This window comes from Lynx rufus, unplaced genomic scaffold (genome assembly GCF_022079265.1).
Source record: "Lynx rufus isolate CCGP_SWC_20201006 ecotype Redwood Valley unplaced genomic scaffold, mLynRuf1.p SCAF_18, whole genome shotgun sequence".
NCBI classification, from domain to species: Eukaryota; Metazoa; Chordata; class Mammalia; order Carnivora; family Felidae; genus Lynx; species Lynx rufus.
Genome location: NW_025814832.1, coordinates 15,538,940 through 15,556,705, shown reverse-complemented (window position 1 = coordinate 15,556,705; position 17,766 = coordinate 15,538,940). Strand labels below are relative to the sequence as shown.

Sequence of the window (17,766 nt, the reverse complement as noted above, 5' to 3'; positions counted from 1 at the left end):
AGAGTGATCCCAGCCCATGCCACACAGAGAGAATCACCAGGTAAGCCCTATCATATTCCTGACCCACAGAATTGTGAGAAATAAATTATTGTTTTAAGCCACGAAGTTTGGGTTTTTGTTGCTGTTATTACATAGTGATAAATAACCAAAACATAACATACAAGGAACCTTTTTATTATTATTACTTGAGAGAGAGAGAGAGAGACAGAGAGAGAGAGAGAGATGGCTGGCAGGGGAGGTGGATGAGGGAGGGGGGTAGGAGAGAGAAGGAGGGGAGGAGAGGAGAGAGGGAGTGAGAGAGTGAGAGAAAGAGAGAGAGAGAGAGAGAGAGCAAGAAGAGAATCTTACGTAGGCTCCACGCTCAGCATGGAGCCTGACAGAGGGCTCAATCCCATGGCCCTGGGATCATTACCTGAGACAAAACCAACAGTAGGATGCTCAACAAACTGAGCTACCCAGGCGCCCCAAGAAAACTTATTTCTAATAGTTTTCTAATAAATTTGAAATTTCAATATAAACAGAAATTAGAGTCTAAGTAAGTTCTTTGTGCCTTCTTTCTATACAAAAAAAAAAAAATGCCAACACTTTTGCAAATGTTTTAAGTGAGGACTGAAGTCTGACATTCAGCAGGGCACAGTGAAAGAACACTAAACTAGGAGTGAAGAACTCTGCCCCTAATCAGTTGTGGGCCTTGGCAGTAGTGTAGTAAGGGGGGGGGGGTGTGGCGAGGGGAGCTGTCTGCCCTGTGCAGGCAATTAAAGGATGTACTACAGGCAGAAAATTTTTAAACTATAATAAAACCCACTAAAAGCTGGCCAGCTTTTTATCACTGCAGGCCAGCAATTCTAAATAATTTCAGTAAAAAGTCCTCCTTCTAAATGAGGCTGACCTCTTCTACCTCAACCCCACCTCTGTAACACCTGGACATTAGGAAGTTTAAGGCACTGAACTTGAGCTTCATACTCTGTAAAATGATGGGGTTGATCCATCTCTAAAATCCTGGTTCAAGAGGCAGCCAGCATTCCATGTGTGAACTTGTTCAGACTCATTCATTTATTCATTCCCTCAGTGACCATTTGCCAAGTACCTACTATGTGCCAGGCACCCTTGCTAGGACACAGAATGAGTAAGACACAGACCCTGTCCTTAAGGAGCTCATGGAAGAGCTACAACCTCACTAAGCCTCAAGCTACACCTGCCAAGCCAGCTCCCATGGTATCTTCTCACCTCCTTTGAGGTGTCTTCTTTGATGACCAGGTCCATCTGTCCCATACTGGGGCTACTCATAGGTAGAGTCTGTGGCTCATGCATCATCATATCCCAGAGTCTAATGCATAGCCTCTGGCTCTATAAATGTTTATTGAATGAGTGAGTAAATGAATGACTAAACAATTTAGAATGGGGATTAATACCTGCCCAAGATACCATATTTAGTAAGTTGAACCACGTATAACTGTCAATACTTGAATATTTTGACCTATAAGACAGCAATTTCAAATAGTTCAATCTGATGCATGGATTACAAAGAACATGGGCTGTATGTTGGGTTTGGAATGAGAGATGAAGAGTATCTACCTTGGAATTCCATCCTAGAGGCCTTATTTCCCAAAGCCAAGAGGACCCCACTATGAGTTGGTTGTATTTAGGTTAGTCCTTGCACATGGATTAGGGGCTATGCTGAATCATGTTCCAGATCCTGCTCACGCTGCCCTGCCTCCCACTTAGCTGTACCTGATGGCTCTTCTCTGACTGATCCCCAGTGCTTTCTTCAGAGACTTGGATGACAGGTTTCCAGCCACAGTCACTTCTTTTCCTGGACCTTTTGCCAAAATGTCCTCCTTGAAAGTCTCTCACCATGGAAGTTCTTGTCAGGGTTTGGCAATTGCCACTGGTGTCCAGCTGCTGGCCTCTCGGCAGCTGCATGACAGGTGGAACATAGGTGGAAGCTGGGGGGCCCAAGGCTGAAGGTGAGTCATAAATGTTTGTAAACTCTCTTGAAGAAGCCCACAAAGACCTGTACTCCTCCTGCCCCTTTTGTATCATCTCAAGTTTATCAATTCTCTGTTCAGTATTCCTCAGCAAATTGGCATTCTGGTACATTAATGTCTGTGAAATCTTCAGATTCAGCACACACTTACTGATGTACTCCTCGGTCATGCACCTATTGCTCCCATTGCCCTTGGCTTCTCTGGCTAGCTCAGGTAGGCTGGGTGAACTAAGAGAACCATTTTGCCAATCCCAGTCCTCAAAGGAGAGCTCTGTGTCAGCTTCTGAAGAGCTCTCGTCCTCATCATAAAAACAGCATGCTTCTCTCTCCATCTTTTCCAACTCTTCCTCCATGGACTTTAGTTCATCTGCTTGGCTTGGTCCAGCTCCCACAACAGATGAATCAGCTCCTGGGGGCTCCTCCTTCGTGTTATCTCCCCTGTCCAGGCAGCCTGAGTAGATTTCATTGATTTCAAAGCTGCAGAGGCTAGACTGACCTGGGCTGGGCCCCCTGGCGTCCTCTTCCATCACAGAGCAGGCAGGAGAAGCAGCATCTCGGTTCTGAGTCTCCTTGGCCATCAGACCTGGATCTAGGACCTGAGGATCTGGTGTTGCTTTCTCCGTGGGTGAATGAAGCCGACTGCCTGCTGGAAAGAGTGGCAACATGCAACTGATTAAAGTGATCACATGCAGCAACTTAGCAGCCTTAGCATGTTGCTCCAGCGATATGAGAATGGAGAAAGAAACTTTTTAGTTTCCCATTCCCTTCCCAGGTGTGGAAGACTACAAGACACATTCCCAGGAGGTGAGGGAGTATTTCTAAGAGATGAAAATTCCCATTTTGACATGAGTTGAGGTAGAAAATTGGGGAGGGGTCAAACCCTGGGGAAAATGTTCTAAGCTTAAGTTACAATGTGTTCAAAACATGCCTAACTATCAGGACATGCAAATTACAGGCCCCTGAATCTTAAAAACTAAATTCATAGCTTTCTTTGCACACACAGGAGTTTGAATATTCATGTCAAAGTTATGCTCTTGGTGAGCATCTGATAAAAGTAGCCAAGACACTGCCCGAGAAGCCACTACATAATGGGAAGAACAATTAATTCAAAAAATACCACTAGAACTGATCACCCATCACCTCTGGTTGATGGTACACAGCTTACAAAGAATGGGATGGAGGAGCCAAAGTAATGAAAGCTTGTTGGAGGTCATTCTGGAGGCCTCCAGCCCTGTCCAAAGAGAGGCAGAAAGAATGGTCACTTGGCCTGGATTCCAGCTCTCTAGTAAGTTCTGGAATCCTGAGCAAGCCATAACCTCTCTCAACTTTAGTGTTCTCATCTGGAATATGAGGATATTAAGCCAGATGACTGCAAGGTCCTTTTCAGCTCTGCATTCTAAGATTTCTTTTTTTTTTTTTTTAACGTTTATTCATTTTTGAGAGACAGAACAGAGCACGAGCGGGGAAGAAGCAGAAAGAGAAGGGGACAGAATCCAAAAGCAGGTTCCAAGCTCTGAGCTGTCAGCATAGAGCCCAATGCGGGGCTCAAACTCACTGACTGCAAGATCATGACCTGAGCTGAAGTCAGACACTCAACCGACTGAGCCACCTAAGTGCCCCTAAGATTTCTAAATGTACGAACAAAGCTATAAAACTATATGAAAAGCTTGGAGGGAAACACCAAAATATTAACAAATTATTTCTAAGTGGCAGAATTAAAATAAGTAATTTTCTTCTTTGTATGATTTCAAGTTTTCTATAATGAGCAGATAATAGTTTTAAATATAAAAATCACCATTTTGGGGGATGCCTGGCTGGCTCAGTCAGTTAAGCATCTGACTCTTGATTTTGGCTCAGGTCATAACCTCACAGTTCATAATATTGAGCCCTATGTCGGGCTCTGCCTGCTTGAGATTCTCTCTCTCCCTCTCTCTCAAAATGAAATTAACTTTTTAAAAAAATCACCGTTTTTATTTGTGAAGCAATTAAATAAATTCCTAAGAATAATCATACTAGAAATAAACTGGCTGTTACTGCTTAGTTCTGGAGCCAAAAATATTTAACTTAGTAATTTCAAGGATCTTGATTTTTCTTGAAGGCATCAATCTTTTCCCAGTATAAGTGATGTGTACAGTCTGGAGGAGTTGATTAGTTGTAGCCTGCAACTCTTGGAACCCATTCATGTCAATTAATGCTTAACCTGTAGGTTAAGGCCATACCTGTTTCCTTTAGCTCTTTTATTTCCAAGTTAGGGGTCTCTTTCAAATGTTCTGACATCAGTCCTAGACAAACATTGACATCAGGATGGAGTTCATATCTCTGCATCTTGGGGCTCTCAGTTGGCTGAGTTCTCTGGGCTCCGAGAAAATCCTATAATAAGGGAAATATCATCAAGGACATATTTGCAATTATCTGAATGTCACTGGTATTTTTTAAGCAGGTCTAGGTATCAAATAAACTTCTTCTTCCTGTTGGGTAGACTGACTGTAATCCAAATTAGCTAATTCATTGTTATTACCAATATATATTTTTTTAATTTTAGAGAGAGAGCGTGAGCAGAAGTGAGGGGCAGAGGGTGAGACGGGGGGGAATCTTAATCTCCGTTCAGCAAGGAGCCCGACATGGGGCTCTATCCCATGACCCTGGGATCATGACCTGAGCCAAATCAAGAGTCAGACGTTCAACCAACTGAGCCACCCAGGCACCCCTAATATTTTTTAAACAGTAACAATAGCTTCCAGTCACTGAATAGCATTATGTGCCTACAGGATACCTCTACTATGTGCCAACCTTCTCCAGCCCCCCTCATCAATTTCCTGCTGCCCTAACCAAGTGAAGCAGCTAGCAGCTCCTTTTCTTGGGAGCACAGAAAGGATATGATGAAATGAGGATTTCCAAAACTTCTTTCAACTAGCTTCTTCCTCATCTCTAACCCCCTATGCCTCTGTGATGAGTAAGCAGAAATAAAGTCCTAACAGCTTCAGAGCTTACCTTTAAGTCGTTCTTCAAAATGTACTGGATATCTTGAAGGTTCATAGTTCGGTCTTTCTGCTTGACCTGGATGCCTGACTTAACAATATCATAATAAGGTTTTGGAAGCCTTACATCAGCTTCTAAATAATTTCCCAAGACTATGGCTTCTTTAATAACTGAGCCATCTAAGCCATTCCAGGGTATGTTATCTGGTAAAGAAAAAGTCACAGGAAAAAGTAACATAAAGAAATCATGTTTTAAAAAAAGAAGAAATCATGTAAAATTGGGTAATTGGGGTAACCTTAGTTAAGTCACTCAACCCCTTTAAACATTAATTTCTCTTTATAGAAAAAACTGTCTGGATGACCAGTCATAGACAAGAAACCACTTTACCCATTTACCAGGGAAATCCCTGCTACGGAGACAGGAACAAGTACTGTCAGAATTATGTACATGTGGGCTCCCTGCTGGCAGACCTGGAGACCACAGGAAATGTTTCATGGCATCAGGATGGGCAGCTCAGTGCACTCCTCTCATGGAAGGTGTGGTTTTGCCTCTCAGATTGTAAACACTGCTAAATGAGAGGGAACACTCACTTACCTCCTCAGTGAATGTGGTTTTACTGTATATATGTGTGTGTGTGTGTGTGTGTGTGTGTGTGTGTGTGTGTGCGCGCACGCGCGCGCGCCCTCTCCTGAAAGATTCCTTCTATCTTCAGATATGTGATCACTTCCTTAGCATTAGGGTCTTGAAGGATTGAATGGCTTCCATATCTGTCAGGTGACACTGCTTATATACACATTGAACTCTAGGTGTATTTGGTTTCATAGTTTATTTCTCAGAGGCCAGTCTTTTCCCCTCGTTTACAAGTTCTTAAAGGGCACCTCACAGAGACCCTTAAGCACTGACAGCAATATTCAGTTTAAAAACTATGTTTGGATTGGGGCACCTGGGTGGCTTAGTCGATTGAGCGCCTGACTTTGGCTCAGGTCATGATCTCACAGCTCGTGAGTCCAGGCCCATCAGGCTTGCTGCTGTCAGCGTGGAACCTACTTCGGATCCTCTGTCCCCCTTTCTCTCTGCTCCTCCCCTTCTCATGCGCTCTCTTTCTCAAAAATAAATAAACATTAAAAAAAAAAAAACAACTTTGCTTGGATTAAATGCATCACCACTAATAGGAGGATAGGTTGGCTTTGCTGAGTCTCAAAGAACAAGTCAAAAGAGATTTCTGGACAATCACCTCATATCTTCTATTAAGTACAAAGAAGTTTCCGTGAAGAAATCTCTTTTTCCTATGTTCTGAATTTTCATAAAAGTAACTCCTGTGAAAAAAAAAAAAATCCAACCCAAGAGTAGAGACTCTGGTCATAGTGAAAGTGCTCTTGGATCTACCTGTTAAAATCTCCTGTATGATCATCGAAAAGCTGTAGATGTCCGACTTCACTGTGGCTGCCTTCTCTAAGATCACCTCCGGGGCAGCCCAGTTGTACAGCTGGGTTGGGAGGGGCACTTGAGTCAGGTCTCTGTGTACACGTCCATCCTGGCTACAGAAGGAAACACAAGGTCAGACTCATGTCTTAAAGGATCATCATGACCATCACACAGTACCTCTGTGAAACATCTACCTCTGAAGACTGGCAACCTCCTTGAGCTTCTAGAAACCCAGCTAGACCCTGAGCTAACCCTCGCTGCCTGCTGTTTCAACCTACCTGAGTGGGCCCTGCCCACCCTCCAACCTCATCTGGCTCTCTCTCACTCAAGTCACGGGGGCCCTCTTTGAGTTTCTCCAGCATGCCAAGTACATCACCATTTCAGGTCTTTGCACTGGAAACTGGCTTCTTCTGCATGCCATGCTCTGCCCAGAGATCCTAGCTTGACTGGCTGCTTCTTATAAGAAAGGTATTAGCTTGAAAATTACCTCTTCAGAAAGAGGCCTTCCCTGACCACCTGTAGTCCTGTTTTATTGGCTTCAGAGCACATATTATCTGAAGTTTTGTTCATTTACTTACTGTTTATTATCTGTCTCCCCTCTGCTAGAGTCAGCTCCATGAGAAGAAGCACCTTATCTGTCTTTTATATCATGTATCTCTAAACTTACATGAGGGCCTCAATGCCTACTTAAGACTCTGTCAAGACCCCCCTCAAGCTCCATCTGCTTTATCAAAGTCCCTTGTGGGACTCCTCCAATTCCTGTGATTGCTTTTCTTTTGAACTCTGCCCTCTTGGGAACAAGTCCTTTCAGTTCATCACTCAAAGGTTCACTGATGTGTTTGAAAAACTCAACTGGGTCCCAACTAGACTCCTTGAGAACTAAGTCATAGCATCCTCAATATCTGCTGAGCCAACAAGAGTCCTCAGGGTGAAGTTAGCACCCACTTCCATCTATAGGTGTCATGAAAATCTAATGAGACCTTGCATGTGGAGAACTCTCTGAGCCATAAAGCACTATGCAAGTAAGTTATTAATATGAATGTTATGGTAGGCATTTGGTAAAGACTGAGGACTGCTAAGTTAAGAATTAAGTTTTTGAGGCACCTGTGTGGCTCAGTTGGTTAAACATCCGACTTCGGCTCAGGTCATGATCTCACAGCTTATGAGTTCAAGTCCTGCATTGGGCTCTGTGCTGACAGCTCAGCGCCTGCAGCCTGCTTCGGATTCTGTGTCTCCGTCTTTCCCTGACCCTTCCCCCACTCATGCTCTGTCCCTCCCCCCGCCTCAAAAATAAACATTAAAAAAAATTTTTTTAAAGCAAGTGACCAGAAGTTCTTTGCTGGTCTAGTGAAGGCCAGATTTGAGGATGGGATGGGCTTCTTGGACTTTGAGCAAACCTCCCTAAATAATATTTCTTCCAGCAGAGCTTTTGGTAGATGGCAGTGAGTTCAGGAAATCATGAAATGAAAGCTGGTATTGACTTTTTGGTTGTATTGCTAAATAGTTAGATGTGGCCTAGTATAATGTGAACAGCATACAAGCATGCCAATATCACAGGAAAAGCAATGGAGTGTTTTCCCACCAAAGAACTCTGAAGTCCTAGTATGAAGTCCTAGTCCTACTCTGAAGACCTAGTATGTTTGGCTCTTCACTTCACAGGCTGATTCTCCAAGGGAAACACTCACTACATTCTCAGACCTCTTAGGCTTGTCTAAGGTTCAGATAAGGGTAAGTCACTTACAACCAGTATTTATATCCTTTCTCTTTTACTTCCACTCACCTTCTTCTCTTACAATCCTCCTTTCCTCTCTGTTAAAGATAGTCGTAGGGGGGGTGGGGGGTGGCGCTTCTTTTCTGGCTGTCATTCTGGGGCAGTTATTTTTCTAAGCTTCAGCTCTGACATCATTAAAATTACATTTGGCTACAGCTATGTGATACCACTTGCAAGGTCAATCCCAGCTCTGAAGATTCCATTAAGAAGGAGTTGAAAAATAAGAAAAACTGCTCTGTCATTTTCATACCATGAGATGGAGTGTTACCCTTGACAATGACATTCAACAAATAAAATGTTTCCAAAAATAAATGTGGAATTGAAAGCTATTTTGGATTCTTGGATCCCAGCTCATGTTATCAGCTGTCAAAGAAGGATGTGCCGTTGTGGCTGTAACTGCTTGCTGACTGACATTTCTGCCTGAGATTCCATTCTGAGGTCAGCAAACCCAAAAGGAAACACACACCTTCCTACTCAGTTATCTCCCAGCCCCTCATTTGACTAATCTGTGAACACCAGCTTCTCAATGCATCTCACATTTTTCACTTCTATTCTGATTCTGTAGTCACCACCACACCCTACACAGTGGCCTCCTAGTTGGGCTTCCTATCCTCAACCTCTGATCCATTCTCTCCTGATAGCCAGGAAACGTCCTCTACCACTTGGTTGTAGCCATAGCTGGGTAACTTCAGACCAGCTCTTCACCTCTCTGGGCCTTGGTTTCCTCATCTGTAAAAGACAAGATTGGGCTGGGGCATCTCCAAAGTTCTAGTTCACTCTAGGATTCACATTTCTACAGAGAGCTCAGGCAGAAGAAACTGTTATACCTCCATGTAAACAACAGATGGTGCTCCATCACCAGCAAATAGATTGTATTCTTTCACAGGCTTCCTGAAAAGCCTTTGTTATGGAAGACAAAAATGTCCAAACACCTTAGCTTTCACTGCTGCTGAGCACACAGCCAAAGTGACCAATCCCATTCTGAACAATTTCGAGTTTTCCCATCATCTACACTCATCTGTTCACTTAACCAACAAATACCGAGGACTTACTACATGACAGGCCCTGAGCTGAAAATGAACATGCACCGTTCCTGCCCTCTCAAAGGTCACCATCTGGTGGGACAGACACATAGCTGTGGAGGAAAGGAATATGCTAAGTACTCGGGGACCAGAACTTCAGTACAGGCTTCACAGGTGTGGTGAGAGACTGTGCCTGAGGAAAATTTAAAGGATAAACAGGCAAGTTATTCACTGAGAGGTGGCCTATACTGAAAGAGGCTTTGGAGGGCCAAGCAGGGAATGGGAAGTGAGAAGGTTGGCACTATGGGTAGAGCCTCATGTTGGAAGGCTTCCACACCCTGCAAAGTGCCTGGACTTAAATCATGTAGGCAATGGGGAGACACTGAAAGGTTTTCACTGGAACTGAGAATGGACTGTGCAGCTCAACTGGGGACAGCTGTCTGGCCTCTACCAGTTCTCATGTGGACAAGTACTACAGTTACACCCTAACTGCTTCCCTGCCTCTCTCCTGTCTCCTCTCAGCCCCTTCTTCACATGTAGGAACGAGAAGGATCTTAGCCTGTCAATCATCCATGACACCATCCGCTAAATAAATAAATAAAGCCCTTCAAGCATCCCAATGTTCTTAGGATAAAATAAAAACTCTTCACCAAGGTCCACAGAGCCAAACACAACCAATTCCCCCCTTAAAGGACTAAGGGCATGCGTGGTTTGGGAAGCAAGACTGTTTCATTCATTCAAAAAACATATGCGGAGCACCCACCACATGAAGGCCTGCTCTAGGCATTTGAGATACAGCAATGGATAAAATGGAAATCCCTGGAGCACCTGGGTGGCTCAGCAGGTTAAACTTCTGACTTCCGTTCAGGTCATGATCTCCTAGTTCGTGGGTTTGAGCCCTGCATTGGTTTCTGTACTGACAGTTTGAAGCCTGGAGCCTGCTTCAGGTTCTGTGTCTCCCTTTCTCTCTCTGCCCCTCCCCTGCTCATGCTCTCTCTGCCTCTCTCAAAAATAAACAAAACATTTAAAGAAAAAAACGGAAATCCCTGCCCTCATAGAGCTTTTCACATAGTGAGAAAAACATTAGAGGGTATGCAAGAAGGAATGACCAGCAGAGAGCCTCCGAAACAAAGCCTCAGTGATTGGTGGGTAGGTGGGGGCAAGGATAAGCCAACATAGGCAGGTCTGATCATGAGCTCTGCCCAGTGGCTCAAGCTTCACAGCAGAGCAGAACCAACAACGGGCTGAGGCTCAGAAGGCAGAAGGCAGCACAGAAGCACAGGGGAGATCCTCTGCCTTCCAGAACCTAGGGGCAGGAAAAGACACATGCCCCCAACTCTCTGGAGGACTTTGACTCTTGCCAACAAGGAAATGAATCCCATCCACCAACCCTGAATGAGGGTGTTGTTTTGTCTCCACCTACCTCACTGTGCTTAGGCCCTCGAGGGCAGGGAATGGCCTTAGTGCCCACCTAGCCAAGCACCTGGCCCAGGAGTAGGAGGTGTGACCAATTGTGAGGCTCATCAGCACCCATCACCTTCTCTCTCCTTCCAAGATGCACAGCTATGGCACATTTCCCAGCCTCTCTGCAGTGCAGAGGTGACTGCAAAGTGGGAAGCCATGACTTAGCCAATTCAGACTGGACCTTAAACACCATGTGCCCCTCCATGTTCTCTCTTCACTGACCAGCAATGCAGAGGACACAGTGGGGGACTGAGACTTGGGGACAAGTGAACCATGGATGGGAGGAACCTAGAACCCAATGGGTGCCCCAATACACACACTAGACTGCAATGTGAGTGAGAAACACACCTTGGTTTATTAAGCCACTTAAAATTTTGAGTTGAATAGTTAGGGCATTTACACATATTGGCTAATATGGGCTCCTTGCTTGTTAAATGTGCATTAAAAGGATAATGTCCTGAGCAGAAGTAACTTCCCTAAAGTCCCTCTAACGTTGACAGACAGGTCAAGGCATTTGGGAAACCTCTTTCCCCAAAAATGAAGAGTTCAGCCCACCAATGAGGAAGAGTCCTGTCCAGATCAGATTCTTTCTCTAGAGCACCCACCTTTCCATCATGTACTCCAGGTTGGTCAGCCTTGCTTCCCCAGCGGAGACAATGTGGATGGCGTAGGAGCTGAGGGAGCGGTGGATAAACCCCCGGGAATGCAAGTATCTCAGGGCATCAGAGATCTGGAGCAGCAGATGCACAATCACCTCCATGTGGAGCACGGGGAACTGGGACCGCTAGAAGCAAGGGATAAAACAGCAAGGAACAACGCTGGGCTCTGGACACTACAGAATGCTTTGCAGTTTCCAAAGTCTTTTCAACTGATCCTCACAGCTACCTAGGGTCCTCATTTTATAAACGGGGACCCAAAAGCTGAAGGTTAAATGACTGGCTTAAGGTCCCACTGACCCTGGCCCTCTGGCTCCAAGCCTAGACTCCTTTCTCTGAACTGAGCTGTTTCACACCACAAAAACTGAAGAGACATTTCTGAAAGCCTGGTATGTACATCCAGGGTGGGCTCACCACCACCACCAATGAGCCTGCCCTGCACCCATCTAAGCCTGTGCTGCTGAGAACTTGGAAGCTTAAAGGACCAGTCCAGCCCCTGCCCCGGGCAGATGACTGATCCTAAGGGGAAAGAAATTCACTCACACCAATGTAGCTGACTGATCAAAGTCATACTGGTCTCTCCTCAGAGAAATGGCATTCTTTTTTAAAAAAAAAATTATTGGGGCGCCTGGGTGGCGCAGTCGGTTAAGCGTCCGACTTCAGCCAGGTCACGATCTCGCGGTCCGTGAGTTCGAGCCCCGCGTCAGGCTCTGGGCTGATGGCTCGGAGCCTGGAGCCTGTTTCCGATTCTGTGTCTCCCTCTCTCTGCCCCTCCCCCGTTCATGCTCTGTCTCTCTCTGTCCCAAAAATAAATAAACGTTGAAAAAAAAAATTTTTTTTAAAAAATAAAAAAAAATTATTGAAATATGATTGACATATAATGTTATATTAATTTCAGGTGTACAACACAATATTTCAACAGTTCTATACGTTACATAATGCTCACCATGGTAAGTTTAGTCACCATACATTACTACGACATGACTATATTCCCTATGCTATACCTTTCTTTTTTTTTTTTTTTTTTTTTTTCAAATTTTTATTTATTTTTGGGACAGAGAGAGACAGAGCATGAACGGGGGAGGGGCAGAGAGAGAGGGAGACACAGAATCGGAAACAGGCTCCAGGCTCTGAGCCATCAGCCCAGAGCCCGACGCAGGGCTCGAACTCACGGACCGCGAGATCGTGACCTGGCTGAAGTCGGACGCTTAACCAACTGCGCCACCCAGGCGCCCCCCTATGCTATACCTTTCATCTCCATGACGTATTTTGGCTTTTGTTTTTGCTTTTTTGAGAGAGGGTGCAAGTGAGCGAGGAGCAGATAGGGAGGGTAAGAGAGAGAATCCCACAAGGGGTGAAGAGGGAAGGGGGGGAGAGGGAGAGAGGTGGGGGGAGATAAGCGGGGCTCACCTGAAGCGGGGCTTGAGCTCACAAAACCGTGAGATCATGATCTGAGCCAAAGTCCAATGTTTAACTGACTGAGCCACCCAGGTGCCTCTCCATGATTTGTTTTGTAACTGTTAAGTCTGTACCTCTTAATCCTCCTTCACCTATTTTTCCCACCCCCTACCCTCTACCCCTCTGGCAACCACTAGTTTGTATTTATGAGTCTATTTCTGTTTGGTTGGTTGGTTGTTTAGTTTCCATACACAAGTGAAATGATATGACATTTGTCTTAGTCTGACTTATTTCACTTAGCATAATATCCTCTCTAGGTCCATCCACATTGTTGAAAATGGCAAGATCTCAATCTTTTTTATGGCTGAGTAATATTCCATCTGTGAAACATATTTCATATTATATATAATATATAATATATATATAATATATATTATATATATATATAATATATATATAATTTCACATTATATATATGTATATTTACCATATATATTATATATACATATATACACATATCATTATACACATATCATATAGATATATACATATATCTCACCTCTTCTTTATCCATTCATCTATTTCTGGACACTTAAGTTGTTTCCATATCTTGGCTATTATAAATAATGCTTAGGGGTGCATATATCTTTTTGAATTGGTATTTTCATTTTCTTTTCATAAATACCTAGTAGTGGAATTGCTATATCATATAGTAGTTCTATTTTTAATTATTTGAGAAACCTCCATGCTATTTTCAACAGTGGTTGCACCAATTTACATGCCTATCAACAGTGCAAAATGGTTCCTTTTTCTTTTTTCAAAAAAATTTCTTTATTTATTTTTGAGAGAGACAGAGTATGTGCAGGGGAGGGGCAAAGAGAGAAAGACACAGAATCTGAAGCAGGCTCCAGGCTCTGAGCTATCAGCACAGAGCTTAATGTGGGGCTCGAATTCATGACCTGCAAGATTATGACCTGAGCCGAAGTCGGATGCTTAACCAACTGAACCACTCAGGTACCCCAAAGGGTTCCTTTTTCTCTACATCCTCACCAACACTTATTATATCTTGTCTTTCTGATACTAGCCATTCTGACAGGTATGAGGTGATATCTTATTGTGGTTTTGATTTGCATTTTCCTGATGTTTGGTGATACTGAACATCTTTTCATGTGTGTTTGCTAACTGTATGTCTCCTCTAGAAAAATGTCTATTCGAGTCCTCTACCCATTTTAATCTGATCATTTGGCCCCCCTCTTTTTTTTTTTTTTTTTTTGGTATTTAGTTGCAATATATCATTTGCAAATATCTTCTTCCATTTATAGTCAATTGGCTTTTTGTTCTACTGATGGTTTCCCTGGCTGTGCAAAAGCTTTTTATTTCAGTGTGGTCCCAATAGTTTATTTTTGTTTGTGTTTCCCTTGCCTGAGGAGACATATCCATAAATTTGTTGCTAAAGCCCATATCCAAGAGATTACTACCTATGATTTCTTTTAATACTGTGATGGTTTCAGGTCTCACGTTTAGATCTTCAATCCATTTTGAGCTTATTTTTGTGTATGGTCTAACGAAGTGGTCCAATTTCATTCTTTTGCACATAGCTGTCCAGTTTTCCCAACACCATTTGATAAAGAAACTGTCTTTTCCCTATTGTATGTTCTTGCCTCCTTGGTTGCACATTAACTGACCATATAAGCCTGGGTTTATTTCTGACCTCTCTCTCCTATTCCCCAGAGAAATGGCATTTTAAGGTATGCCTTCATCAAATGACAGGAGAAGAAAGGGGAGGAGAGGGAAAGGGAGGGGAAGAGAAATAACACTAGTAAGTTCTTAGGCAGGAGGAATGGCTAGCCATTTTGGGAAAGGACTCTTTCTGGAGGGTCTCTTCTCATTCCAGCCTAGGATCTTTAGAATAAAGTCATAGAGAAAGAAAAACAAATGCTTCAGGACCTCTCTGAAGGCACATCTCAGCCCAAAGCACACTTCCTAGGGAGTCAATGGGCCCTGAAAGATGTTCCTACAAAGAAATCTGAAAAGTGAAAGGGAGTGATACAGGTCTGTATATAAACAAACCTCTCTCTACAGCAAAGGCCCTGAAAGAAATAAGTGAAACTACAGGAAAACAAAGCCAGGGGCTGTGTGATTACAGTTAGCTAGAAATGCATCTGTGTGTTTTCTGGGTCTGCTGAACTCTTAGAGGTTTGATGAAGAAACAGGACAGACAATAAAATCACACTAGTTCCAATCAGGTCCTTAAGTGGTGCATTATATACCCTTAGTAAGTAAAGAATTAGGAGGTTTATCGTCCTCACATACACAAATGGGAGCTCCACTTCTGGGGTAGGGGGAAGAGGGCAGCGGTGAGAAGCAGAGAGGGCAGCAAGAGAAAATTCACCAAAAACAGCCATTTACCCGTTCGTGGAGGACACCAAACAGTGTGCCGACAGTGATGCGCTCGTAAACAAGGCGGGTCCTCTCTAGGTCTTGGGACAGGCACACAGCCATCAGCTGTAGCAGGTGCGGGTGCCGCAGCTTACTACAAAACAAAAGCAGCTTCACATGAGGTAGAGGGCAGAAAGATATGATGAAAAAATGAGTGCTTTCCTTCCTCCTAGGCCCCTTGAACACATTCTAAACAAATACCATTTGTACCTAATGTCTTTCTAAGAAAACAGGATGGGTGGGGTGAGATAGGGATAGGGGAATCTATGGTCTCTCACTGATCAGAACCTGAGGGCTTAGTCATCGACAATGATGATGACAAGACACAACATCACCAAGAGCTACTGATCAAGGTACTTTACATGCATCATCTCAACAACCACCTGTACGAAATACTTTATACTCATTTTTGAGATAAGGAAAACAAGGTCAGGGAGATGTCAGAAACTTGCCCAAAGTCACACACCCCTCAGTCTCACATCAAAGCCCACATTGTGTATATGTATCCTTCCAGCCTCCTGGGGTCCCTTTAGGCTGATTTCCCCCAAAAGGAAGAGTTTGGCCTCTGATACATCTCTTGCAGGGGTTGAGTGTCCTACTCAAGGAACTGGGTCCATTCACTCAGCAGTCCTGGTGTGAAACCATGAACCAAGATCCTGCTTTAGCAAGAGCTAAAGGATTAACCCTGGAGCCGTAGGAAACTTAAGGTACTAAGGTACACCCATGGGCATGTCCTCAATGGCAGACTCAGTTCCTCAGTTGTGTGGATCTCATGCACAGCCATCATCTATGAAGACAGGACTGTGCATGCTGTCCTCTTGGGTACAGGGCCAAAAAGCCTCAGGGGCTACTGGCTTGGAGACAAGTGTTATGGGAAGTCAATCAGCTAACAGAATTAAGCCCCTCAGCACCACCATTCCCACCCCTCAGGCTATCCATTAATTTCCCTTTCTCTCTCTCTCTCTTTCTCTAGAAGTCAAATGAGCCCATTCCAACAGTCAGGAAATGCTGAGGCTGAGGGGGGCTGGTCTCCACACCTCTGCAACAGCACCAGAACCGTACAGCACTGAACTTGGGTCTGTAAAGAGACGTGGATTGTAATGCACCAGGCTCTTGGGCTTCTTTCTCACCTGCTGTGTTCCTGCTCTGCAATTAACAAGTCAGCCAGCCGAACCCTGCTGCAGTGAGGATGGGTGGGGAGATTCAGCTCCTTCACTGTGACCCTGCTCCCATTCCACACCAGACTACAAGGGCAGGAGAAAGTGTGAGAGCAAGGAATGAGCAGCTCTCCCAGGCAAAAACAGGAGCAGTGGCATTTACACAGAATCTATAAAGCAACTCCACTCTGCACCATTGGGTCCTCCCTTCCCCTACCCCCCTAGTACTAAAGCACCCTCTGGAACTTAGTATGAGTGGCAGGAAGTCACTGAAGGATTTGAGGGAGGGAGTGACTCCACCAGGTTTGCATTTCTTTTTCATTTTTTAATGTTTGTCTATTTATTTACTTATTTAAAGTTTATTTTATTTATTTTGAGAGGGACACAGAGAGTGTGAGTGGGAAAGGGGCAGAGAAAGAGGGAGAATCTCAAGCTTTAGCTGCGCTATCAGCCCATGCTGGGCTCAAACTCAGAAAACTGAGAGACCTGAGCTGAAATCAAAAGTTGGACGTCCAACCAACTGAGCCACCCAGGAGCCCCTATTTATTTATTGGGGGGGGGGCAGGGTGGGCAGAAAGAAAGGGAGAGAGAAAATCCTAAGCAGCATCCATGCTGTTAGCACAGAGCCCAATGTGAGGCCTCTATCTCATGAATCGAACCATGAGATTATGACCTGAGCCGAAATCAAGAGTAGAATGCTAGCCAGGTGCCCCTGGGTTTGCATTTTAGAAAGACAACAGCACTAGGGGCACCTGGGTGGCTCAGTCAGTTAAGTGTCTGACTTCAGCTCAGGTCATGATCTCATAGTTCGTGGGTTTGAGCCCCGCATTGAGCTCTGTGCTGACAACACAGAGCCTGGAGCCTGCTTTGGACTCTGTGTCTTCCTCTCTCTCTCTGCCCCTCCCCTGCTCATTCTCTGTCTCTCTCTCTCTCTCAAAAATAAATAAACATTAAAAAAAAAAAAAAGATAACAGCACCAGCAGTGTGGGGAATGGTAGGGAGGGGTGGTCAGAAAATGGGGAACTGGCTAGGAAGCTAGTCTGTGTGAGGGGCACTGATGACTTGAACAAAGACCACAGCAGTAGGACAGAAAGGAGGGGGGACCTGGTAACAAATCTGTGGCACAGGCAGGAAACTAGGGGATAGAGGGCCTCAGGAGTCTGGCAGAGGCCTTTTTGGAAAGGTGTTTCTTCTAGGCAGGGAAGAAGCATCCAGGTTCAAGCAGGCCAAGAAACCTTGGCCAAGACAACTCTTGGGACCCTGCAGGTGCCAGGTCTCTGGGGACTGAGAATACCCCAGGCACTTTTGTCATAGACAAATCCCATTACTGCTTCCCCCGCCCCCACAGCTGGCTGGTGAGAGCTGTAGCTGATGCCTGTTCTGGCTTCCACAGAGGCCTCAATCAATTCCCTCTGGCCTATATCAGAGGCCAGACGGTAACCACTAAGCTGCCTCTAACTCTAGAAAA

At 44.5% G+C, this 17,766-nt stretch overlaps 1 protein-coding gene across 1 annotated transcript in view; it reads right to left on the bottom strand.

The window, feature by feature from the left end:
• The window catches only part of TEX14 (testis expressed 14, intercellular bridge forming factor), an 89,802-nt gene that overhangs the window by 35,312 nt on the left and 36,724 nt on the right, over positions 1–17,766 (bottom strand). The window contains exons 8-14 of the mRNA XM_047080949.1: positions 16,272–16,385; positions 15,112–15,235; positions 11,254–11,432; positions 6,353–6,504; positions 4,979–5,169; positions 4,207–4,357; positions 1,732–2,633 (exon numbers count right to left, since the gene is read on the bottom strand). Of these exons, the coding sequence (XP_046936905.1) occupies positions 1,732–2,633; positions 4,207–4,357; positions 4,979–5,169; positions 6,353–6,504; positions 11,254–11,432; positions 15,112–15,235; positions 16,272–16,385 (1,813 nt within the window). The remainder of the gene's footprint in view (positions 1–1,731; positions 2,634–4,206; positions 4,358–4,978; positions 5,170–6,352; positions 6,505–11,253; positions 11,433–15,111; positions 15,236–16,271; positions 16,386–17,766) is intronic.